The following is a 25,081-nucleotide window of genomic DNA, read 5'->3' as shown; positions in this document are numbered from 1 at the left end:
AGCTGTGAAAATGAACCCTAAAAGACGTGTCTGTAAAATCACCAACAACTTCCAGAAAGCTGGGGTGATGCTCTGACAATCTACTGTCCTCAGGAGACTTTGACACAGAATTACAGATGCTACACAGCAAGATGCAAACCTCTGACCAGCACCAAAAATAGAAAGGCAAGATTAGAGTTTGCAAAAAAGCACAAAGATGAGCCAGAAGAGTTTTGAAACTGTGTTTATGGACTAATGAGACAAAGATGAACCTTTATCTAAGTGATGGGAAAGCAAAAATGTGGAGAAAAAAAGGGAACTTCAATAATCCCAAGCATACAGCCTCATCTGTAAAGCATGGTGGAGGTGGTGTCATGACATGAGCATGCATGGCTGCCTCTGGAACAGGCCCTCTCAACTTTACTGATGACTTAATGTATGATGACAGTAGCAGAATGAATTTGGAAGGGTACAAACCTATCGTGCCTACCAATATTCATGAAAATGCCACCAGATTCATTGGGAAGTGCTTCATATTGCATCAGGACAATGACCCAAAACACCCAGCCAGTTCAGTCAAGGAATTTATAAGGCAAAGAAATGTAAAGTCTTAGATTGCCCAAGTCAATCTCCAGATTTAAATCTGATTGGACATGAATTTCACCAGCTGAAGAGGAGAGTAAAGGCAGAAACTCCCCAAAACAAGCAACAATTGGAATTGGCTGCATTAAAGGCTGGGACAAGTATTTCAAAGGATGAGACCAAGAGTCTGGTGATGTCTATGGGTCACAGACTCACTGCTGTGATTGTGCACAAGGGATCTGTAACTAAATAATAGCTTTTAATCTTTTATATCTGCCTTATGTTCAACTGTCCCAAAACTTATGCTCACATCAATGAGTGGGATGAACTCTAAAAGTGCTCTTATTTTTATTTGGTAAAACACATGTGTTGAAACGGCTAATAATAAAATGTGACATTCTGTAGTTTTGTCTCATATTCATCTTTTAATCAAATTTGCAAATGTCTTGACTCCACAAGCAACAGAGCGATTTTGTCTTTACTGTTCCAATACATATGGAGGGGACTGTAACTTTATATGTGGCCTTTCTTGTTTTTGTTTTTTTTCTAGTTTTCAGCCAAAATTCTGAACTTTTAGGCCCGAAACATCTTGATTTTGTGCATTATTGTGTTAAGAAAAAAATATTTTGTTTTGTTTTGTGTTTTATTTTAGCTTTGCTGGCTGGCAGACAGCTGTTTATAGCCATGAGCCTTTCGTGAACCTCACGTCATTTAAAATAACCTGCAGCACTCTGCAATTACTGTGTTCAGATCACACTGAGCTCAGGAATCAGGATCAAACGTTCCACAAACACCTCAGCATCTGTTGTCTTTTGTGCCAATAATTGCTCCTGCAAAGTAATTAAATTGATGTGAATAGTAAATAAATTGCTTGTTTTCTAGCATGGGTTATTAAGTCATACTGCTGTAATTTAATATTATCTTTAATTTACAATATGTAGTTGCTTCTTACTATATAATTCACAGCCTCAAATTCACTGTACACACTTCTCTTCCTGCTCATCAGTATTTATAAGCTCATATCCTTGTTTTTGCATTTTGTTCTTAAATACAGATTCATGTGAATTGATTCAAGAGCAAAGAAACCACTAATCACTTTCTGTAAAAGCAACATCCTCTCATCCTTTCACACCCCATCAGTTCTTTTCTGCAGACACAGGAAGTAGTTGAAAATGCTTTAAAGCTTCTATCTGCGTTTAGAGGAAAAGCACAGCTGTGGCTTAATTATTTATATTCATACGCGAATGCAACATACTGACGATAATCTCCACTAGACACAAAACACAAAAACCTTTAGATATCATTCTAACATGATGATTTGGTGCCTAAGAATTTTTTATTATTATTGTCAATGTTGAAAACAGTTGTGCTGCTTAATATTTTTGTGGAAAGTTCAACGAAAGTTAAAAAGAACAGCGTTTGTTTGAAATGGTAATCTTTTGTCAAATTAAAAATATTTTGCATCACTTTTGATTATTTAATGCATTCTTTCTGAATAAAAATATAAAATTCTGTAAAAAACCCCAAAAAGGACTGAACCCTAAACATTTGTAGCCTTTATGTTTTACTTAAAAAGAAAGTAAGCTGCAAAAATAGGTCTTGATTTGGCCCACATTTAGATATCAACACCACATTTAGCAATTTTCCGTGACCTAATAAACTATGAAACTATCCGAACAGAAATCATTTACACCTGGAAGTCTTAAATGTACAGCATTCTGTGTAAGTGGATTTCATATCTACAAAATCTTTATATAGACTTTATATCTACAAAAAAAGAATCTGTCCCCTTTAAGCACTGTCACATGCTCGCTAGCGCTCTCTTCCCATCATTCCTCTTCATTAACCCATTTTCCTGTCCCATCGGTCTTATCACGCACTGAAAGGTGCACATGCGCATGCAAGCGCTCATGTCCTCAGTAATCATTAGCTAGCATATGGAAGCAGGAGGCTGTGCATTCTCTGATCAGCCGTGCTTTTATGATTAGTCATGTGGGTTTAAACATTAGCCTGCATCAGCAGTGTAGTGCGGCTCTTTAATTGGTGCCGCTGTGGGAAGTCTGCTGTTTAGGTGATGTGTGTCTCCCTTTCACTTAGTCAGTGTTACCGCTCGCTTCTAGGGTCGGGCCTACACTCCTGCATCACTTTTTTTTTTAACCAGTTCCAGAAATCAGTGCGTAAAGCTGTTCTTAGTTTCTGAACACACGCCTGTACCTCGTCTGTCTGAAATTCTCACTACTCTACAGATGCCTGTGCCATATTGTGTTGCATGAAGTTTTTTCTTTTGGCCTCGGTTTTTGTCAAATGATTAAAGTTAATGTACGCATTGCTCACAATGGCTCAAGAGTTTATAATATTATTAATTATAAAATAGTTTATAAAATAATTTCAGCCAAGCGCATCCAGACTTTTTCGGTTTTGGATTAGTCCCAGAATTTTCATTCCAGTGCATCCCTAATAAAATGTTAATTTACATAATAATAATAATAATTATTATTATTATTATAATAAACATTTAAACTTATTATTATAAACCCAAATGTCTAATAATAATGCTAATAACAACAACAACATCAACAACAATAATAATAATAGTGTATTATTATTGCTACTATATATAAATGTGGATTATCAATAAGTTACATATTGCTTTTATGTTACATCAAGATTGTTAAATGTATTTTTATAATAATAACAATTGTCATTATTATAAAAATATAAACTAGTATGATGATAATTATTGTGATTATTATAAGTATGGTTTGTTACATATTGCTATTTTGGGTTACATAATTTTATTTTAATTGTTTTAGATATTTATAATAATTTATAAAATAATGTAATTGATTATAATAACTTTATTAGAATAAAATATATAACTTATACTAACTATACTACTATTGTACTACTACTACTACTAATTATTATTATTACTATATACTGTGAGAATTTCATTAAAATGTGAATATGTTTGCAATTTGAGTAACAATCTCTTGTTTTGTTTAAGGTACAAATCTATGAGCTTGAGGAGCATAAAATTGAGACGTGGAGAGGTAAGAAATCCTCACAGGTGGTTCTTTCTAGTGCTTCGTGTTTTGTTTTCTAGATGTCATATTTCATGTTTCTTTTTTTTTTCAACAGAGCTCTATCTACAAGAAACATTTAAGCCTTTAGTGAACATATCTCCAGATGCAAGGTAAGAACAATTCATTTCTGTGTTAGCATGCATAGTCATTTATTGCCTTACTATGGGAAGTCACATGATTTAAGGTGTTTGTATACGTATGTTGAAGAGGGCATGAGTATAGTGAACCGCTAGAGCTCCTTTAGTAAACCACAAACTCTTTCCCTCTCACATATTGCCCTTTTCTGTGTGTATCCTGCTGTCTGCTCATATAAATAATTCAGTGCACGTTGTCTTGAAGGGCAAACCTCTGAATTTCATCAGGGTCCTCTGAAGTCGCCCTTCTGTTCCTCAGGTCACCGCAGTGAAATTGACTTTCTCTGTCTCTGTATGTTTTGCGTTTCAGCGTATTTGATGCTGTGTATTCACTGATCAAAAACAAGATCCACCGGTTACCCGTCATCGACCCTGTCAGTGGAAATGCACTTTACATTTTGACGCACAAAAGAATCCTGAAATTTCTTCAGCTGTTTGTAAGTCCATCAGTAGGTTCTATGTATATCACTGGTGCATTTAGTAAGATTTCAGCTTGCTGTTTTTTGCCGGGGTTTGAGGTTTAACCAATGCTTTAATAAAGTGCACAGTCATTTCCTCCAGTGACAAAGAATGAGGAAGGAATTGAATGAATAGGATGAAAAAGTGCAGAGGAAGGGAGGGGTATGAAGAGGAAGAGAACAGTCCCTAGATTAATGTCATCTATCTCATCATAATTCCATGGCCTTTTATATACTTGAGCAGCATAAACAGCTTCCATCTCTCAGGACAATGTCACAAAGTCTTTGAAAGACAGAGGCTAGTTAGTCTCAGCAATACAGCTTACATAGGACTGCACTACTGGGGAAAATCAAATGTACTTTATATACAAAAAAGTCTCAAAGTGTTTTTGGTTGACAAACAGGGCAGACAAACAATATAATTACTAAAATTATCCATGTTCTTATGTTGCTTGAATTATAAATTATTCAAAAGCTGACAAAGTAGCTTGTGTTTATGTGTCTCAGGTGTGTGAGATGCCAAAGCCCGCCTTTATGAAGCAGACACTGGAGGAGCTGAGTATCGGGACCTACAGCAACATCGCCTTCATCCACCCCGACACACCAATCATCAAAGCACTCAGCATCTTTGTGGAGAGGAGAGTGTCAGCACTGCCTGTGGTGGATGAGTCGGGTATGATTCAAAAGAAAAAAGCTTGATTTTGTGTATTCCAGTACTCATGAAATTACTTATTTAAAACGTTTTTCTTTGTATTTTTGCCTTTTAGGAAAAGTTGTAGATATTTATTCCAAATTTGATGTCATTGTAAGTATATAATGTAATTATTTTATTGTTGAATGTGGATAACGTTTGACCTGTACTACTACAGACATTCAATATCTTTGTGTTTGTAGAATCTTGCTGCTGAAAAGACGTACAACAACCTGGACATTAGCGTGACACAGGCGCTGATGCACAGGTCACAGTACTTTGAAGGGGTCATGAAGTGCAACAGATTTGAGACTCTGGAAACGATAGTAGATCGGATAGTCAAGGCTGAGGTGAGCTCTTGGTAATATATTGTAGAGCAGATCTCGCTAATAGTAACTATGCAGCTGCTCTTTTTTTCAACAGTTGCGCTTGTTCTTTATAGTGGTGATATTATAGCCTTGCTCTTTTTATATGCTCTTATTTAGATATACTATAGATGCTCTAGATATATATCTAAGATCTAAATAGATATTCTATATAGATATTCAACAACTGCTTTTTGTCTTTATAGAGGAAATAGTTTGAGTTGCTCTTGGTAATGTATTCCAGAGATAGAAGAGATATTCTAGATAATCTGAGTAATAGATGCTCAAGAGCTGCTCTTTGGTAATATTCTTACCATCATTGCATCACACTTGGTTCTATATATTCTATAGCTGTTCTAATTCACTATAGAAAATATTCTATTCTAAAATGTATATTTCTAAAATTCTATAGTGCTATAGCTGGGTTATTCTAGATTAACTGGGTAACAGATTATCTAGAGCTGCTCTTAGCCTTTATTGTGATCATATTTTAGTATGGCTCCTGTTTTTAGATATTCAAGAGCTTCTCTAATTTACTATAGAGGAGATATGCTTGAGTTGTTCTTGGTCTTTGCTTTCGGTTCTGTCACTCTAGATGGTATATTCTAGATCAGCTGGGTAATAGATGCTCCAGAGTCTTTATAGAGGTGTTATTTTTGTCTCACTCTTTGTTACTAGATATTATAGAGGTGCTCTAGTTCACTGTGGATGGGGTATTCTAGATCAACTGGGTAACAGATGCTCTAGAGCTACTCTTATCATTATCATATTTTAGTGTGGCTCTTGTTTGTAGATATTCAAGAGCTTCTCTAATTCACTCTAAATGAGATGCTAGAGTTGCTCTTTATCTTTGCTTTAGGTTCTCAGTATTTTAGAGCTACTCTAAGTCACTACAGAGGAGACATTCTAGAGCTGTTCATTGTCCTAGATATTCGAGGGCTGCTCTAGATGCTGATGTGTCTCTGTCCTCGGTCAGGTGCACAGACTGGTGGTGGTGGATGAGAACGGCAGCATCGTGGGCATCGTCTCTCTGTCGGACATCCTCCAGGCACTTGTTCTCAACCCTGCAGGTATCAATGCTCAGCATTCCTAAAGCACATTTCCAGCAGGACCCTCCTCCTCCCATCCTCTCTCGCCCTAGCCACAGGTACTACCGCCACTGCTGAGGTCAAGGAGACTGTGCATGATGGCTGCCTGGCTCATGATGTGTGCGAGGATGGCATGTGCCAACTTATACTTTCTGTTTCCACCACAGAACCAGACGTGATTGGCTTTGATTCCAGAGGGCTGTGTGTGTGTGTGTATGTGTGCGCGCCCACATTTCACCGCATATGATTTTGATTAATGAGGCACTTGCAGTACATCAGAGCCTCTCCCACTGCAGGACTTCCTGTCTGCTGATGGATAGTGTCCTGCAGTAACTCAACCACACGCTCTGTCTGTTCAACACATGCACACATATAATGTCGTAGGTCTTTTCACTAAGATTATACATTTCTGCTCATAAATTTACACACCCTTGCAAAATATGTAAAATGTTAATTGTTTTAACAAAATTAGAGGATCATATTATTATTTAATACTGTCCTGAATGAGTTTTGCATAACAAATATTTACATATGGTACTCAAGACAAAATAATAATCGAATGTATATAAATGAACCAAAAGTTTACACACCCTTGAGTTTAATAAAAATTGAATGTCATTACCTGGATGATCAACAACTGTTTTTATGTTTAGTTGTGATAGTTGTTAATGAATTCTTGTTCTGAGCAGTTAAATTGCTCAGTTTTCTTCAGAAAAATACTTCAGGTCCTGCACATTCTTTTGCATCTTCTGTATATTTGAACCCTTTCCAACAGTGACTGTATGATTTTGAGATCCATCTTTACACACTTATACAACATATAATTGTTACAAAAGGTGGCAACGTTCACTGATACTTAAATTTATTAAAATTGTATTTAATATTTAATTTTTCATTTAATATTGCCCTTCAGAAGCTACTTAAGATGTGTATGTTTCCCAGATTTCCAATTTTGAACATTTTGCATATTTTGCAAAGGGAATGTAAACTTATGAGCAGACCTGCATAACCAGTGAAATATGATGTACATCTACGACAGACATCAACATCAAAATCAGATAATGGGACATAATACACATCTCTCTATTTAACTCAAACTTTCTGAATTTCCTTCTGAGAGGTCACTGCGTGCTGGGTGTCTGTCTTGTTGGCTGTGAATTTATAACACTGCATAGTAATTGCTTCTGTGAAGAGTGTTATGAATCCTAAGTAGCAGATGTGATGCTGCTAATATTGCAAATAGTATGCGCAGATCAAAAGACATTCTGTCATGTGGTTGATCCTGCTCCTGGAGATGGACCTTCCTGCAAAGTCAAGTTTCAACTTATATAAAACACTCTAAACCAGATGATTTTGATGGAGCACTGCAGTGATGATGCATTTTTGTAGGCCAACCTAAGAACTAGCATCATCCTTGACAAAATCCCAACAGGATTTTTCCATTGGCTTTTGGATTATTGCAGAAAATAAGCTCTGCGGCCAATAAAAATTTGATTTGTGTACGTTTTGTTTATCTTCACAAGTGAACACAACTTTAATGAATTTTAAATCACTAATGTCAGCTTCTATCAACTCTCAGTCTTTATAAAAAAAATTAATTTCCCTGAATGTACGAGTTTGAATAGTTTGCAAGAGTACGATTAAAAACACAACAAAGCTGTAAAAGGGCACTAGTTTAGTTAAATGCTCATTTCCGGGTTTTGGCCTACAAAAATACTTCATCCTTATTATTACTAGCAGGTGGATTACAGGCTGTCTAGAACTAAATTCAGCAGGAATCCAGATCTCCGAGCAGCCTTAGTTGAAAATACATGTTTGCAAGCTGGCTACTAGTGATTGTAAGCAGTATTGCAACTAAAAACAGACCTCTGTTTTTCATCTTGTCTACACTTTTGCAGGTATGATCAGGAAGGAGAGCAAAGCAGAGATGGAGTGATGCTTGCTGAGATTGCTGGGTCATGTGACGTTGCTGTAAGAGACTGAAGTAGAAGCGGAGACCACAACTTTGGGCCACATCTCGGAATGAAAGAGTGGGACCAGGGAACTTGACCTAGATGTGTGCTGTTAGAGAGCAAAGGAATGGTTACACGGACTGGTTAATTGGTCTGTTGTCTGATTTCTAGATGGACGGAGTGACCGCATGGGGCGATTAAGGTGGATCATCTCTTATTCTGATGGAGATTGTGAACTCTGCCTATTATATCACACTAAGCTTCTGCACGCACACTATAATAACTACCTTTAGCTAGACCTAAACCTACGCCGTCTGGTGTTTGAATAGTGGTCTGCACTCAGACTACAGACTGTACCATAATCGCCTCTGTTGGAGGGGGGGTATCTGTGCGTTCGCAGGGTATTCAGTAATAATCTCAGTATTCAGTGCATGTTATGAAGACTGTTTGTTCCTCGTGTATATAAGATTTTCGGCTTGTGGCGTATGAGCCAGTTGGCATATTTGTACCTTTGACGACTACTCCTGAATTTAGGAACTCGTTTAGTTTTTCTCCGCCACAGTCCCTGTGTCAGTGCAGACAGAAATGGTTTCCTCTGTATCTGTCTATGGTGCCTTCTGTCCAGCAGTTATCGCCCACTACTGGTTGCCAATAGAACAAGATTAATTGAATGTTTAAATATATCAAGTGTATAAAGTGAATTTTACAGTTATTAAAAAAAAAAAAAAAAAGCCCCTTTTTGCTGTTTTAGTTTGTGTCACTGATTTTATTTATTGCAGAGCTCTACATTTCTTCACTTTGGGTGTTCGTTATTTTCTTGATGTTTTTGAAATGATGCTGTAAATTATAATGATATGTTTATTTATTTATATTTAACACTTTTGTAATTTTAAAAGCGATATCTAAGTGTGAGGTGGAAAGATCTATGAAGCCCCTATGCAGTAAAACCACGTTCTGATCAATGACTTGATGTTCAATGCAATTCAACCTTAAAATCCCACCTTTTTTTCCTGTCCATGAGGCGACTGACCTCTTGTTTGTATCAACTGTACTGTACACGCACACAGAGCTTCTGTCTGAGGAATCTACAAGTGCCAGAGAAAGGTCTATTTTTCTGTGTATTCAATGTTGTTTGTAATACTTCACATTTTAAGTTTTCATCATTTGTTTTGCAGATATGTTACTGTTGTTGTTATGAAAGAGTAATGTCCAGAGATAAATGCACATCACTGGCATAAGAATGCTAAATCATGCTTTAGATTCGTTTTTTTATTTACAGTTAAATAAAAAAGAATAAACAAAGTCTGAAACTTTTTTGTGTTAAGATGTTTGGCAAGTTATTTTTACAAAATGCAAAAAAAAAATATATATACATACAGTATCTAACAGAAGTGAGTACACCCCTCACATTTTTGTAAATATTTTATTATATCTTTTCATGTGACAAACACTGAAGAAATGACACTTTGCTACAATGTAAAGTAGTATGTAAAGCTTGTATAACAGTGTAAATTTACTGTCCCTCAAAATAACTCAACACACAGCCATTAATGTCTAAACCGCTGGCCACAAAAGTGAGTACACCCCTAAGTGAAAATGTCCAAATTGGGCCTAAGTGTCAATATTTTGTGTGGCCACCATTATTTTCCAGCACTGCTTTAACCCTCTTGGGCATGGAGTTCACCAGAGCTTCACAGGTTGCCACTGGAGTCCTCTTCCACTCCTCCATGACGACATCACAGAGCTGGTGGATGTTCGAGACCTTGCTCTCCTCCACCTTCCGTTTGAGGATGCCCCACAGATGCTCAATAGGGTTTAGGTCTGGAGACATGCTTGGCCAGTCCATCACCTTTACCCTCAGCTTCTTTAGCAAGGCAGTGGTCGTCTTGGAGGTGTGTTTGGGGTCGTTATCATGTTGGAATACTACCCTGCGGCCCAGTCTCTGCTTCAGTATGTCACAGTACATGTTGGCATTCATGGTTCCCTCAATGAACTGTAGCTTCCCAGTGCCGGCAGCACTCATGCAGCCCCAGACCATGACACTCCCACCGCCATGCTTGACTGTAGGTAAGACACACTTGTCTTTGTACTCCTCACCTGGTTGCTGCCACACACGCTTGACACCATCTGAACCAAATACGTTTATCTTGGTCTCATCAGACCACAGGACATGGTTCCAGTAATCCATGTCCTTAGTCTGCTTGTCTTCAGCAAACTGTTTGCGGGGTTTCTTGTGCATCATCTTTAGAAGAGGCTTCCTTCGGGGACAACAGCCATGCAGACCAATTTAATGAGTGTGCGGCGTATGGTCTGAGCACTGACAGGCTGACCACCCCCCACCCCTTCAACCTCTGCAGTAATGCTGGCAGCACTCATATGTCTATTTCCCAAACACAACCTCTGGATATGACGCTGAGCACGTGCACTCAACTTCTTTGGTCGACCATGGCGAGGCCTGTTCTGAGTGGAACCTGTCCTGTTAAACCGCTGTGTGGTCTTGGCCAGCGTGCTGCAGCTCAGTTTCAGGGTCTTGGCAATCTTCTTATAGCCTACACCATCTTTATGTAGAGCAACAATTATTTTTTTCAGATCCTCAGAGAGTTCTTTGCCATGAGGTGCCATGTTGAACTTCCAGTGAGCAGTATGAGAGAGTGAGAGCGATAACACCAAATTTAACACACCTGCTCCCCATTCACACCTGAGATCTTGTAAGACTATCGAGCCACATGACACCGGGGAGAGACAATGGCTAATTGGGCCCAATTTGGACATTTTCACTTAGGGGTGTACTCGCTTTTGTGGCCAGCGGTTTAGACATTAATGGCTCTGTGTTGAGTTATTTTGAGAGGACAGCAAATTTACACTGTTATACAAGCTGTACACTCACTACTTTGTTTCTTCAGTGTTGTCACATGAAAAAATGATAAAATATTTACAAAAATGTGAGGTGTGTACTCACTTCTGTGAGATACTGTATAAATACACACTCAGTATATATTTTGAAAATATTTACATGTATATATTTAAATAATAGATATTATATATAAATATATTTAATATGCAAATATAACATATTTTTCTTAAATATCTTTACAAGTGTGTGTATTTATATACATAGAAAAATATAGACAGTACACATGTAAACAAAAACTTATTTCGAATGTGATTAATAGTTTATAAATATATATATATATATATATATATATATATATATTAATATTAATAGTTGAAAATTAAAGTTTGCAATATTCACATAGTATTCTTTATTTATCTCGAAAATAGCTACTTGTGTGCAATTTCAATCAATAAGTTGCTAGGCTTCTTTCGTGATTTCAAAACGCAGGAAATAGGTTGAAAATCGACTTTTATTAAATGGAACTGTTTATTAAACTTAAACACATTTTTAACTCTATGTGTCTTATGTTTTAGATACATTGGCCTAAGTCTTGTGGTTTACATTTTATGATAAAGTGAAAATATACAGCTCAAAATCGTGGAGGAAAACAACACATCATTTTTACACGGGACCAGATGCCGTTTGGTGCTGTTGCTGTTATTTATATGGCCAAAGGTACGATGAAATTCTGAAACCTTGTACTGTAAATAAATCAGATCTAAAAAATGATAAACTATCAGTCAGATAGCAAGTGTAGTTTTAGCAAAGTTTTGATTATGAGGTCATAATTCATGAATCAAATATGAAGGCTTTATAGAGTTAAATTAGCCAACTCTTCTTTTTTCCCTGTTAGTAACGCTACATAGTAGTAGCCTAAAGAGAAGTCAAAAGAACATAATTACCAAAACCTGCCTGACAAAACCATGTGCTACATTCTATGTGAGTAGAAACACCATTCAGACATTTTCGATAAAATACAAGTCTCTCTACAAGAAAAAAATGTGTCAGTCATAATCAACCTGTAGCTTAATCTTAAATGGCCCCGGCTCAAGCATTTGGTGCGCGCGCTGTGCGCCTCTGGAGAGCTGGTTCCTGCCTCGCGCTCATTGGTTCTTTTGGCTGATAGCGACAGCCACCTGACTCTCAATCCACCCGCTACTAACTGATGATCCATGAAACCATAAAGACAGAGCACGTAGGCAACTTCTTGTCGACAAGCTCGGACCTTTATATCTCAAGGTAAATTCATATGGATGTGGTGTTGTTGAGTACTAGCCTAATTAAATAGTTGGTATTTATTAAATATAAATACTCAGTGATGCTATTTTGCAAATGCTCCATTCCAGATATGTGTGTGAGATTAATTTAACACTTCAAGTTTAGAAAAGTTCCTCTCGAATGAGGGCATGCTAATTATTTCGTTAACTGGAACTACACATTTATATAAAAAAATATTTCTTTAATTTATATATTTATATATAAAAAAAATAGTTTGCTAAATGTTCAAAATGTTCGCTTTTGAATATTTTTGGATATATATATATATATATTTTTTTTTTTTACAATATTTTGAACTTGAAATAATATTTTGTGCATAGACGAATAGCTTAATTAATGCCATTATGTTTAATAGCTACTTAGGCTATTATATTAATATCTCAGAGTTTGCATGAGCTATGCATCTTTTTAACATGCGCGCGTGATGACTATATTTAGATTCGTATTGTTTCACTTTGCTCGATATTGATGACACGCCCACGGTGAAGTAATTTTAGCGGCTGCAGAATATTCCACAACACTACGTGACAGAAAGCACATAGTCTATTTCTCCACTTTAGTTCATTACCTGCGCGTTTATATTTAAAACAAGCATATGTGGCAGGTGCAGGTGGATGAAATTTGATCATTTCAATCTATTTCCACAGTCTTAGGCATGTCGCCCCTTTAATCTCTGAGCAACGACATTTCACGTTTTCCATTTGCATATATTAATCTTGCAGACGCGCTCTGGCAAAAGATACATTCAAGGTCACTGGCGGTGTGTCCTGTGTCCTGGATACTTTCACTGCATATCTGGGCATCACAAGCGAAGGTTGTCCAGTCATGTCTTTTAGACTGCTCTTCATATAGGCAGCCCCTAGCATTCACCACGGTAACCACACTAACTCCAATACTACTGTGGTATTCTCTGAACAGGACCTCCACTGTCATGGAAAATCTGGAAAACAAATTAGGGAATTTTAAAAGTGTGGAATGAATAAAATCTCAAATCTTAAAAAGTCAATTCAAATGTTTTGTGCCAGTGAGATATTAAGATATTATATATGAAGAGTTCAGATGTAAAAACCTCTAAGTGCTGTCTGAAATTTTCTTCTAAAATTAGAATTTTTATCTTTAATGACAATGAATAGCTTTCTTCACTGACATTAACGTGAAATAACTGAACATAAACAGTAGCCTGATAAAAAATGCTAATTTTAGAAGAAAATTTCAGACAGCACTTAAAGGTTTTTGCATCTGAACTCTTATTATATATATATATTTTTTTTTTTTTAATTCAAGGATGCAATAAATTCATCAAAAGTGACTTTTGATGTAATTTTTATTTTAAACAAATGCTGTTCTTTTGAATATTCTACACATCAAAGAATCCCGAAAAAAATAATCATGGTTTCAGCAGCACAACTATTTTCAACATTCATAATAATAAGAAATGTTTCTTGAGCAAATCTTAAATTGTATCTTAAACTGTAATAATATTTTACGATATTACTGTATTTAATGAATTTTAATAAAAAAAAATTGACCTTCAAAAACATTAAAACTTTTTTTTATTTGCCCTTTTTTTTAGTGCTATCTCTATATAAGTGCAATTTCTTGTCTGCAAATGAATGTAAAAAGAAGATATTTTGAAGAATAGTTACCATTGTTTCAGTTCCCATTGATGAAATGGTATGGACAAAAATACACTGAAAGTCAAAAGGAACCATACCTGTTTGATTACCAAACTTCTTCTAACTTTCACAGAAGAAAGAAATGCATACAGGTTTGGACTGACGTGAGAGAGAGTAAATTATGACAAACATTTCATTTTGGGTGAACTATCCCAAGTTTCTTTCTTCTGCTGAGCATAAAAGAAGTTTTTGAAGAATGTGGGTAACCAAACAGTTGATGGTTTTCTCCATTCCCATAGCATGGAGAAAAATACTATGGAAGTCAATGGCTACCGTCAACTGTTTGTTACAAGCATTCATCAAACAAACAAATCAACAGAAGATAGAAACTCATACAAATTTGGAACAACTTGAAGGGGAGTTAATGATGACAGATTGTTTTTTTTTTGTTTTTTGAGGTGGTTTTCATTCTAAACTAGTATAGAATGCAATGAGACAATTAGGTATAACATTTGGTATAATCAGTGCACCATTGTAGCACCAATATTTTTTGTAAGGGACTTGGTGAAAACTATGGGGAAAACAGGCAACTTGGTCAAAGTGCAGAAAGTCACCTCGTTATAGTTGTCCATGAGTCCGGTCAATACATGTTGGCATTGTTTTTAGATGCTGGCCTCTCGTGCACTGGTGCGGGGACTGCAGTCTGGATTCTGGAGGAGGGTGTCAACTTCATCTGCTGCCTGGGCTGCACACACTCACGGTGACAGCACAATCTCAAGGGCAATAGAGACCACTCAGCTGTCATTCACATCTATCTATCTATCTGGACAGATACTTTCAAACTCTTGACTGTTGTTGTTCTTGTGCATTTGTCCTCAGATGTTGAAATGGTTGACTGCTCCGTTCCTCAGTACAACAACCGTCTGGACACGCCATTGCCAGATGTTCCATTTGTCAGAAATCTCAGTGCCGAACAGAAGAAACTCAAAGAGAAAGAGAAGGGATCATGGACCCAGCTTACCAAGGAGGAGAAACTAGCCTGTAAATCTGCATGACTTAGGCTAGCTTTTAGCTTTTTAATCTACGGCTTAATAAGCAAATAAATCAGTCATAAAATTTCCTGTTGTTATAAGAACAGGTTAGACTTTGACCCTGGGTGTGGAGGAAACTGTTACTCACTCGCAGGGCTCCTGAATAACCAGATTTGTTTTTACTGTACTGTAGCTGTACTGTAGGTATAAACATGCTCATATGTCATTTTTTACTGAAAGTAGGTACTGTAAGGAAAATATGATATACAGAACCATTAAGAAGTCTGGGGTTAATAAGATTTTTTAACAAAGAAATTAATACTTTTATTCTACAAGGACACGTTAAATTAATCCAAAATTACAGAAAATACTTTTACATTGTTTATAAGTTAAATAATTGTTCATTAAAGAATTAATCAAAGAATAAATAAAAATATTAAGCAGCACACCTGTTTTTAACATTGATTGTAATAATAAATATTTCCTGTTCAGAATGACTACTGAAGGATCGTTATGGCAGTGAAGACTGGAGTAATGATGCTGAAAATTCAGCTTTGCATTACAGGAATAAATGACATTTTAAAGCACGTTAAAATAGAAAGCGTATTGTAAATTGTAATAATATTTCACAATAGTAGTGTTGTTACTGTATTCTTAATCAACTAAATAGAGACATAGTGAGCATAAGATACTTCTTTGAAAAACATTAAAAAAAAATCTTACTAACCCCCAAAACTTTTAAATAGTGGATATCATTGTAATTTGATATTTCATTTAATCTATTTTTTAGATTTTTATGTATATATATAATACTGGGTATATTAACATTGGATATATAATGCTTTATATAGCCAGTGTTGCTCTTAGCTGGACAGCTATGAAGAACAGCCTTTTGGACCACATCGTTTAATTCAGCTACTAATAGAAATGATTAAAATATTTGGGTCTTAATGGGTTTGAATGCTGACTGAACACTTGGCAGAAACTGATCAGTTTTCTTGAATAGCTATTAGAGTTATTATCTTTTAAAGTTGAGAGGATTCAGCAGGATTTTTCCAGTACTAGTAGTAGTAGGAGCTTAATGTCACAAATCACCGCTTAGTTATCAATATTGCCTGGCATAAGTATAGAGTTTTTTTTTTAATATATATATATATATTATATTTTGTATATTTGTACATTTTCTGTATTAAATTATATATTTTATATTTTAATATATTTTTAATTTTTTGTATTTCAGTTTTATATTCCATTGTGATGTATAATATATGATTTTACCTGAGTAAGATACCTCAAGGCTAAATTATTAATATAGTAAATGGGTCATGGATCTTGGGAATTATAATGATAATGGCAGATATGTTAATGACTTCACACTCATTTGGCCTCAGGTATTAAAAGTTCTTTCCCACCAGATGGCAGCGTTGTTTAACTGTTTTCAATTGAATGGTTGCCAACCACCTTGCCTTCCAAGTGTGCATGCAAGCAGGGCAAGCTCCTAAATCCAACAATTACTATTCAGATCATCTGTGGTGTGTTTTTTCCTTCTTTTTTTTCAGTGTACAGACTCACACATGAGCTGTCGTATGCAGAGATGAGGCAAGGTTCCAAAGAGTGGATGACTATCCTCGGGGGCATCTTCATCTTCCTTGGCTTCACAGGGCTGCTGGTGTGGTGGCAGCGTGTCTATGGTGGGTGTATATATGAAGATATTCATAAGTATACATCCTCTAAATGATGCATAATGGTTTTTGATTACCAGATTATCATGGCAGGAAAGCCTTAAATGCTTGAATTTCAGGCATTTCATCATACCCGATGCGCTCTGTTGCTTTGATGTGAGATTCAGCTGGATTTAATTGTGTTTTGAAATCAGTTTGAAATCAGAAACAGTTATCAAATCCAAAATCAACAGATTGTCTTCTGCTAAACTAAAAGGATAGTCCATGCAAAAACATTTGCTCACCTTCATTCCAAACCTCGCTTAGAGTTAATTTTCACTTGGATTTTGTTCTTCGTGCCTTTTATTTTTTTATCCTTTTCCTCTAATGTGACCATCAGTTCTCAGAGCACATCGCTCTGATTTCTCATGTCAGATGGAAGAATCAGCACAGCCTTTTTACCTGCAGCACACACTCCCGCTGAAATAATTGGACTGGGTTGTGTTTTGCAGTCAACGGTTTAAAGGAGCGGAAAAGAGGGTAAAGATTTACGTGTTTGAGCCGCGGCTTCAGTTCAGGAATCCCTTTAGACCCAGCTGAACTTCTTCACAAACGATAAGAAGATTTCCAAGGCTGTGTGTGTGCCTAAGACGGATGGAAAGCAGTTGACATGTTTAAAACAGAATGAGTGTGCATTGTGTGTTTGTATAAGTGTGTGAGCGGGTTCTTGTCGGAAGCAGACGAGTCTCCTCCATCTCTGTCTCGGAGGCCTCAGTTCTTTGAGGAAGGAAGTCAATGCTACATCACCTCAGGAGAGATACAGTAGAGGAAACTAACGCAAGGAGGGAGGAAAACAGAGAAACTGTGAGAACACAAGTTTGGTGAGCATCCTTGGGGGGAGAAAGAGGAGTGTAGCTGCGTCAAAGCAAGAAAGGTACAAAAGTCAGTTGTCGGTTGAGCTCTGGGTATTTCCCACAATGTCTGGCTCATGTCACTGTGCTCTGGGCCGATGTTCTTCAAACTCATTAGGGCTGGGTATTAAGACTAATCTGAGTTTGACTTTAGCAATTGTTGGGATTTAAAGAGGAGATGAAAGGGGCGATTTTTTGGGAAGCCACCTGGGATACAGTCACACTTCAGGTTCTTATTCCAGGCATCTCTGCCCCACAACTCCCTGAAAACTGAACAGAATTTCCTGTACATTTACCTCAGGGCAGGTGTTCTGACTCCACCTGGCAAAACAAATCTGAATCTTTTTGATGTGTTTGTGTGACAGAAACTATACCGTCTGCCTTGAGGGGTCTCATATGCCCTTGAAAAAAAAAAGACATAATATGAACCAAATACCAAATACAGTCTGAGTCCAGATTGAGAATCTGGGATTCAAAATTTAAACCTGGAAATAAAGAGAATTTTAGGATTGTGAAAAATGTACAACAAAGAAGTATTATGAGGTAAAAATCAATGAGTGCTGCTGTCATTATAGCAATAATGTATTTATTTATAAATAATTTATTTATTGTGAAATATTTTTTATAATTTATTGCTGTGATGGCAAAGCTGAATTTTCAGCATCATTATGCCAGTCTTCAGCGTCACATGATATACTGACTTGCTGCTAATTATCATTAATGTTGAAAACAGTTGTGCTTAATATTTTTGTGGAAACAGTGATACTCTACTGTTCAAAAGTTTGGGCTAAATGATATATATATATATATATACAAAAAACCGAAATTAATACTTTTATTAATCAAGAACACATTAAATTGATCAAAAGTTAAAGACATTTATATTATTATAAATAATATTTATTCAAATAAATGCTACACTTTTGAACTTCTATTCATCAAAGAATACTGAAAAAAACTATCATGGTCTCAATTTTGAGCAGCAAAAACTGTTTACACAATTAATAATAAACAAACAATGATTAATAATTGGTCATCAATTGAGCAACAAATTAGTGTATATTACAATACTTTCTGAAGGATCGTGGAGTAATGGCTGTATTTGTATTTTTCAATACAAATTTATGCTGTTATGCTGATAATATAAAACTATTTAATAAAAAATGATACTAGAAGCATTTTTATAATAATAGTAGAAGCGAGTGGATTTTTGTACACCGCTGTATCCACTCCTGTTTTCAGTGCTTCATTCTTATGATTTAGTTAAGAAATAATATCTTCCATCCACTGCACCCTTTTTTTGACCGAGTACATTTGCATGTTTATTAGCTCTATTTTTATATGAACCAGGTCTGTGATATTAGCAGAAAGGTTTGTGCATGCTCTGCAGACGCAATCGGTTTCTCTAATTAGTTTATTGTATTTTTTGTCTCCTGTTCTTTGCCTGGAGTATATAACTCTACAGAAGAGTCTGAGCTGTCAGGTGCTGCCCTCTGTTAGGACACTTAATTGTTCGCTTTTTTTCTTACAGGTCTACAGTTCCACTTAAGGGGGAAAAATAGAAGGGGATTTTGCACAATTAACTGTTTTTCACACCCGACACCCCCATTTTTTTCTTTTTCACTTTTTTTTTTATCTTAAGCTTTTTGAACCCTTAATATATTATTTGTTATTCTGTGAACGAAACAAACAAAATTAAATCTAAATGAAAATTCCAATGTAAGATGGTGAATAATTGTTGACCAAATTATAAAATTTGGGGGAAGAGCTTGTATTTAAACTAAGAATATTACTTTATTTTATTTTAGTTTTAAATACAAAGTCTTTTTTCTCTCTTTCTCGCAGTGTATGGTGATGTTCCTAACACTTTGTCTGAAGAGTCGCTCGCCCAGCAGACACAGAGGATGATAGATATGAGAGTGAACCCCGTCCATGGATTCTCTCATAAGTGGGACTATGAAAAGAAACAGTGGAAATGAGTAATAAATGCATTCCGCCGTAATGACTAAAAATGTATCAGGATTGCATTAATGACAAGTTCCAAATGCAATAATGCTGTGCAACCGACAGCCTTAAAATATATTGCAATGTGAATCTAAATAAATGCACTGAATTAAACTCTGAGCTGCTCCAGTATTCTGGCTTTGTACTGTTTGTACTGAGAACAAAGCATGTGTTGGTACATTTAACCTGATACCTGACTACAGTGGAGGTGAATATGTGTTAACGTGATTGGCTGGGGCAGAGCGTGTGAGAGAGTGTGTTATTGGCTGAGGTGTGAGAGTTAATCCAATCACTTTCCAACTCCCTAAAATGACTTGTTATGAGTGTGTGTCTATGTAAAAGGAAAGTGCATATCTTAGGTGCTCATTTATACCACGTGTTCATTATTTTGAAAGCCTTTATTACAATTCACACAAATAGTATGACAAATCAATTTTTTGGTTGGACAAGTAACCACTAACCACTAGTGAAGAAAGTAGAACTTTTGACCTTTTTTAATAGCATCAATATTATTAACTACTCAAAAATTATTATTCCATAATTAGTATGGTTATTATCCTATTTTATTGTGCACAAGTAAATTTGATTTCCACAGTAAATATATAAACCAAGATAAATATATAGGCCAAATATTTATAGGCTACTTATATAATTGATGCTTTTTTCATCAAAGACACATTAAATGACAGTAAATGCATTTATAATAGTACAAAAGATTAAAAATATTTTAAATAAATACTGTTCTTTTGAACTTCGTATTCATCAAATCCTGAAGAACAACATAATCACGTATGACATTTTTCACAAAAACTTTTCAACACTGTAATTATATGATTTTTTATTAATAATTGGCCATCAACAAAAACTGATAATAGCCTGACTGAACAGCAAATCAGCATATTAGAATGTTTTCTGAATAATCTGAAGAAATATCTATCTATCTATCTTAAAAAACAACAACAACAAAAACATGTAGGTCCACAAGTTTGAACAAAATGTGTTATGGCACTCCCTGGTTCCCCTAATGTGAAAAATGTGAGAACCCTGTACTTAAAAACACGCCTGAAGTATGGAGTCCTGAGGGAATAATGAAAAGTAGCTTTGACAAAACTGAAAAGAAGTGAAGTTCAAACACAAACCCAGACACCATAAATACACTTCATGGAGATTACTAGCCAAAACGGATGAATGAAGTGACGTAGAGGAAGTGCCGCCCCGCGAGCGAGTAGCCTATCTTCTATATTCAGTTTCAAAGCGTTCTAGCGTCGCTTCAATGAACGCGCGAGCCTCGATGTCATTCGTCGGCGGTGACGGAGCACGCTTAATTTCTGCACGATCCGTTGGAAAAACTGCATCTTGCCAAAGAGCGTGGAAATCTACTTGTATATTTTACACACAGCAAAAGTGCTTCTTCGTGCGCTGACTTTGTTGCTTTTTCTCTTCCGTCTTTCTGGGACCTCGTTTGTCAGTGGAATTATTAGAAATACAGCGTTTGCTTTAACTCTCTTCTTCGGTCTTCTAACGTCAACGACGTCGTGTTTTTCCCCTGCTCTTGGCAGGAGGTTCACTGGAATATAAGCGCAGTGAGTTCGAGCAGTGAAGGGCATTCCTCGCGCCTAGCTCGAGACGCGCTTGGATCTTGACCGCGCGCTGCAGCAACGGCCAATACATCTATACACATCCATCTATCAGCGCGCTGGACGTGCAGGTTTGCTTACAGTTCTGGCTATAAAGTTAAAACATAACGTTTTTATGAGTCATAACCAATGAATGTGATACTAAGTAATATAATTTTCCTCAAAAATTGCATTTTAATGAGAGAACTCACATCAACGAGATGTGAATTTGACATTTTTCGTTGCTTTTCTCTGTGAGAGAACGTTTTTCCGTTACAATGTACTTCGAATAACCGACTCTTTCCTGCTTTCGCTCGTTCTTGTCGTGTTTAATAACGATGGCCAACGAAATTCGTTATGACAATCGGAATATTGTGGAGAAATACCTCAATCACAAACTTTCAAAGAAGGGATATGAGTGGAAATTTCAATCTTCTGGGGAGGAGGATGATCTCATCAATACAGGAGTGGAGGACTCCTCTCCAAACTCTGACAGGAGGCTCCAGGCTCCCTCAGCCGGAGGGGGGAACGACTCTGAATGCCTGATAGCAAACCGGGTCACACGTTCAGACCCTTATTCGAGGATCTACCGGGCGTTACGCGAGGCTGGAGACCAGATAGAAAGGATGTACCAGCGTGAATTTGAGGAGATGTCCCACCAGATGATATTCAGTCCCAATGCAGCACAACGCAGCTTCTTAGCCGTGGCTGAAGAGCTCTTCAGAGACGGAGTGAACTGGGGGCGGATCGTCGCTTTCTTTGAGTTTGGTGGGACCATGTGTGTGGAGAGCTTCAACCGGGAGATGGCGTCCCAAGTAGATAATATTGCACACTGGATGACAGACTACCTGAACGGGCCACTGGAAAACTGGATCGAGGAAAATGGTGGCTGGGTAAGTTTATGGTCTAATGGTCGTGACCTTTGCCCAGTCGTTTATTACTACTGCATCTCTGCAGCTGAAGCTTGAAATCATCATAACACAAACAGCCAAGACTCATGCAGTGTTGTTTACCATCACCTGTATGTAAACAAACTGTTCTTACTTTCTTAGTATAATTTGATTCTGATTAGGTCATTGTGTATTGTAAAAGACTACATTACATCAAAATTAAAATTTTTGTGCCTTTGAGTTCAGGTCTTTTCGCTGAGGCCTCTTAAATGCTGAAAAAATTGGCAAAAAGTCATAAAAATTAGTTTTTATCCTGGAAAAGGGACGAAAAAAAAAAAGATTATTAATCCTGTAATATACAGATTTTTGTCCCATCTTGTATGAGAATTTCCTTCTTCCTACCAATATAACCTGCAGCTGACTAGCAGGTAGCAGCTGTTTACAGCTGTGACCTAGCTGAAGGCTATCAGATATTTAAAATATATCTAACACTTCCTGTTTTAGTAGGAAGTATGTCATCACTAGACCAAAAAAAAAAAAAAAAAGTACACTCGTAAATCGATTCATAGGGGCATTGTGTTATGCAAGTTGAGTAGTAAGGCTTTACCAGTATAAGGCAATGAAATGAATTAATCTCATTGTGTCTGCAGTGCTATTTAGTGTAATGGGTTAGTTATTTGAGTTGGACTGGTTAGAGTTTAGTCAGCTTGGGTTTTGACAGTTCAGTCAAGGTGAAAGTGACAGTTCAATCAATGTTAGCCACGCCCCTATTATGTCATGTAAAGTTTTTGGGTTTTTTTCTCATCAGAGTGAGGTAAACACACATTTTCTCAAGGACATTTACAGACATTTGCATGATAGGCCATTATGAATTCTTAATGATTGTTTGGTAGTAAATAATTTTAGCACAGATGTAAAAATTTTATGGTCAAATAAAACAATTTTATAAAATGTAAAGAAAGATGCTTTTGCTGGAGGTGTATATATAACAAAGTTTTAATTATATTATGTTCATTTTATTTATATATATATATATATATATATATATATATATATATATATATATATATATATATAAAGCTAACTATTTTAATTACACAAATTGTATGTTTCTATTAAATATTTATTTATAATTATAAAAAAAAATGTTTTACTATAAAAATATAAAAAAATAGTATAGTTTCTCTGTTTTATGTTATTAAATTATAATAAAAATATTTTTTACATTATGTATATATAAAACTGGATAAAGTATAGGCCTTGTGTAAAACTGAACAAAATGTCAACTGTTCTATTTTTGTTCAGGATTGAAGCCTTTCAGGTAAAACATGAGCTGTATGGCACCATTGGCCTGCAATATTCATTCCAATTATCATTCCTTGTTGGAGACTTTCATTCAAATTTACTGGTGCAACAGTCAAATATTGTATAGTGCATGTGTTCCCACTTATGCTTACCCCTAAGTTGTAACTTACAAACATGACTGGTGCAGCTGGCCCCAGGTGGGTTGTCTTTAAAAAGAAATGAAATTAAATGAAATCTGGCACATGTAAAAACCGAGACTATTCATGAACGCCCAACTCCCTAGTCAAAACAAGTAAACACGTTTTATTCCTTCTTTTTTCTAAAGAACTCTTGTTTTAACACTATCCTTCACTCTCACTGCAGTGCTTCTGTGCTGAATTATTTACGGTATAAATTGGAGCAGCCCATCATGATTGTGTTGCTCCTGTATGGGTGGACTGACTCCACCCTATTCATACGTGGTGCAGAATCTCGGAACCCCCTGTCTGAGATGAGGAGACCATCTGTGTCCTCCAAATTAAGAACTGAACTACATTATGCATGTGTAATGTTAGATAAAAATTGTGAAATGGTGTTAAATTGCAGTTTGGGAATCTTTTCTCTTTCCATTCAAATCAACCGTGAGCATGGTATAATAAGAGATGGGACGGTCTTCTTCAGACTGCATACTAGAGGTTAGCCTAGTTTCTCCACTGTCTGCTACAGCTGTGCAGGTGGCCAGCAGAGCCATTATTCCTGTCTGGACGAAAGGTGTGCTGGGGCTGAATTAATGATGGTCATTACTCACTGATATCTGCTGCAGGTTAGACTGACTCAAATGGCTTGTGATAAAGTGAGGTACAGGAAGAGCATTTTAGAGCGATGGCCGTGCACAAACATTCTCCAGATGCAATCCTTATTTCATTATTTTTAAGGTCAGTTGTAATGAATAGATGGTTGACTAATTGTATTATAGCTATATTGTGATGCATGACTATATCAAGTCCATTATGTGAAGAGATGCAATGCAATTAGGACACAATTAGCAGAGAAGCATTTTAATAAGCCTTTAGCACATGCCTACATTATTCACAAAGCTCAGCACTTTTGTCCAGAGGCAATGAATGATTTATTTATTTCATTTTGTCATGAAAAGCACATCTAGAGTTTGCATTAAGACTATTATTGCTGAGAGAATTGGCTTGCTCTTGAGAGTTATAATATTACACTGAGTCTGTCATTAACAGCTTCTTTAAATGTAGGATTTGTTTTGAAGTATTTGACATTGATATATTCTGATGCTTCCCGCTTGATTTCCTCAGAAGTTAGCTATTTTAGGGGAATCTTTATTAAGTTACTGATAATGTCCCAATAGCTTACCATCAGAGCGCTGGTGCTGTTTAGGCTTGTTCGTTTGCGTACATCTCTTATGAAGAATGCATTTAAAACCTCGCTGTGTGGAAATTTATAGGGCTTTCATCTCAAGAACAGAAGCATCAGGGGGGATGCAGCCAGTAAAAACACTACTATAAGCTTACTTGAATGTAACCGTGCTCAGT

At 36.3% G+C, this 25,081-nt stretch overlaps 3 protein-coding genes across 5 annotated transcripts in view; all 3 read left to right on the top strand.

Annotated features, from left to right (window-relative positions):
* The window catches only part of LOC306863010 (5'-AMP-activated protein kinase subunit gamma-1-like), a 61,156-nt gene extending 51,508 nt beyond the window's left edge, over positions 1-9,648 (top strand). The window contains exons 7-14 of one of the 3 annotated variants that reach the window (XR_013783635.1): positions 3,569-3,614; positions 3,703-3,757; positions 4,092-4,218; positions 4,747-4,912; positions 5,007-5,044; positions 5,134-5,280; positions 6,272-6,442; positions 8,282-9,616. Coding sequence is in view for 2 of the 3 variants with exons in the window: in XM_079406145.1 (XP_079262271.1) it covers positions 3,569-3,614; positions 3,703-3,757; positions 4,092-4,218; positions 4,747-4,912; positions 5,007-5,044; positions 5,134-5,280; positions 6,272-6,365; positions 8,282-8,319 (711 nt within the window). In the remaining variant the exon portion in view is untranslated. Of the gene's footprint in view, positions 1-3,568; positions 3,615-3,702; positions 3,758-4,091; positions 4,219-4,746; positions 4,913-5,006; positions 5,045-5,133; positions 5,281-6,271; positions 6,443-8,281 lie in introns of all 3 variants that reach the window. The other 2 variants (XM_079406145.1, XM_079406144.1) reach the window with 2 other exon arrangements.
* Positions 9,649-12,291: 2,643 nt separating this feature from the next.
* On the top strand, positions 12,292-19,863 carry LOC306863606 (cytochrome c oxidase subunit 4 isoform 1, mitochondrial-like). Its single transcript, XM_079407044.1, has 5 exons — positions 12,292-12,470; positions 14,792-14,885; positions 15,005-15,166; positions 16,716-16,847; positions 19,574-19,863. Exons 2-5 carry the CDS (start codon positions 14,792-14,794, stop codon positions 19,705-19,707), a joined length of 522 nt encoding a protein of 173 aa, XP_079263170.1. The 5' UTR covers positions 12,292-12,470; the 3' UTR covers positions 19,708-19,863.
* Positions 19,864-20,955: 1,092 nt separating this feature from the next.
* The window catches only part of bcl2a (BCL2 apoptosis regulator a), a 63,871-nt gene continuing 59,745 nt past the window's right edge, over positions 20,956-25,081 (top strand). The window contains exon 1 of the mRNA XM_079407043.1: positions 20,956-22,241. Within this exon, the coding sequence (XP_079263169.1) occupies positions 21,687-22,241 (555 nt within the window). The 5' untranslated portion in view covers positions 20,956-21,686. The remainder of the gene's footprint in view (positions 22,242-25,081) is intronic.

Source organism: Barbus barbus, assembly GCF_936440315.1.
Source record: "Barbus barbus genome assembly, chromosome: 44".
In the NCBI taxonomy this organism is placed as follows: domain Eukaryota; kingdom Metazoa; phylum Chordata; class Actinopteri; order Cypriniformes; family Cyprinidae; genus Barbus; species Barbus barbus.
Note: the sequence above shows the minus strand (reverse complement) of the source record. Positions and strands in the feature narration are given on the sequence as shown.

Excerpts from the sequence above, each read along its gene's own strand:
- LOC306863606 (XM_079407044.1), top strand. The coding sequence starts at position 14,792 with ATGCTGGCCTCTCGTGCACTGGTGCGGGGACTGCAGTCTGGATTCTGG. Across the intron at positions 14,886-15,004 it reads CTGGGCTGCACACACTCACG|ATGTTGAAATGGTTGACTGC; the intron begins GTGACAGCACAA and ends ATTTGTCCTCAG. Across the intron at positions 16,848-19,573 it reads GTGGTGGCAGCGTGTCTATG|TGTATGGTGATGTTCCTAAC; the intron begins GTGGGTGTATAT and ends TCTTTCTCGCAG.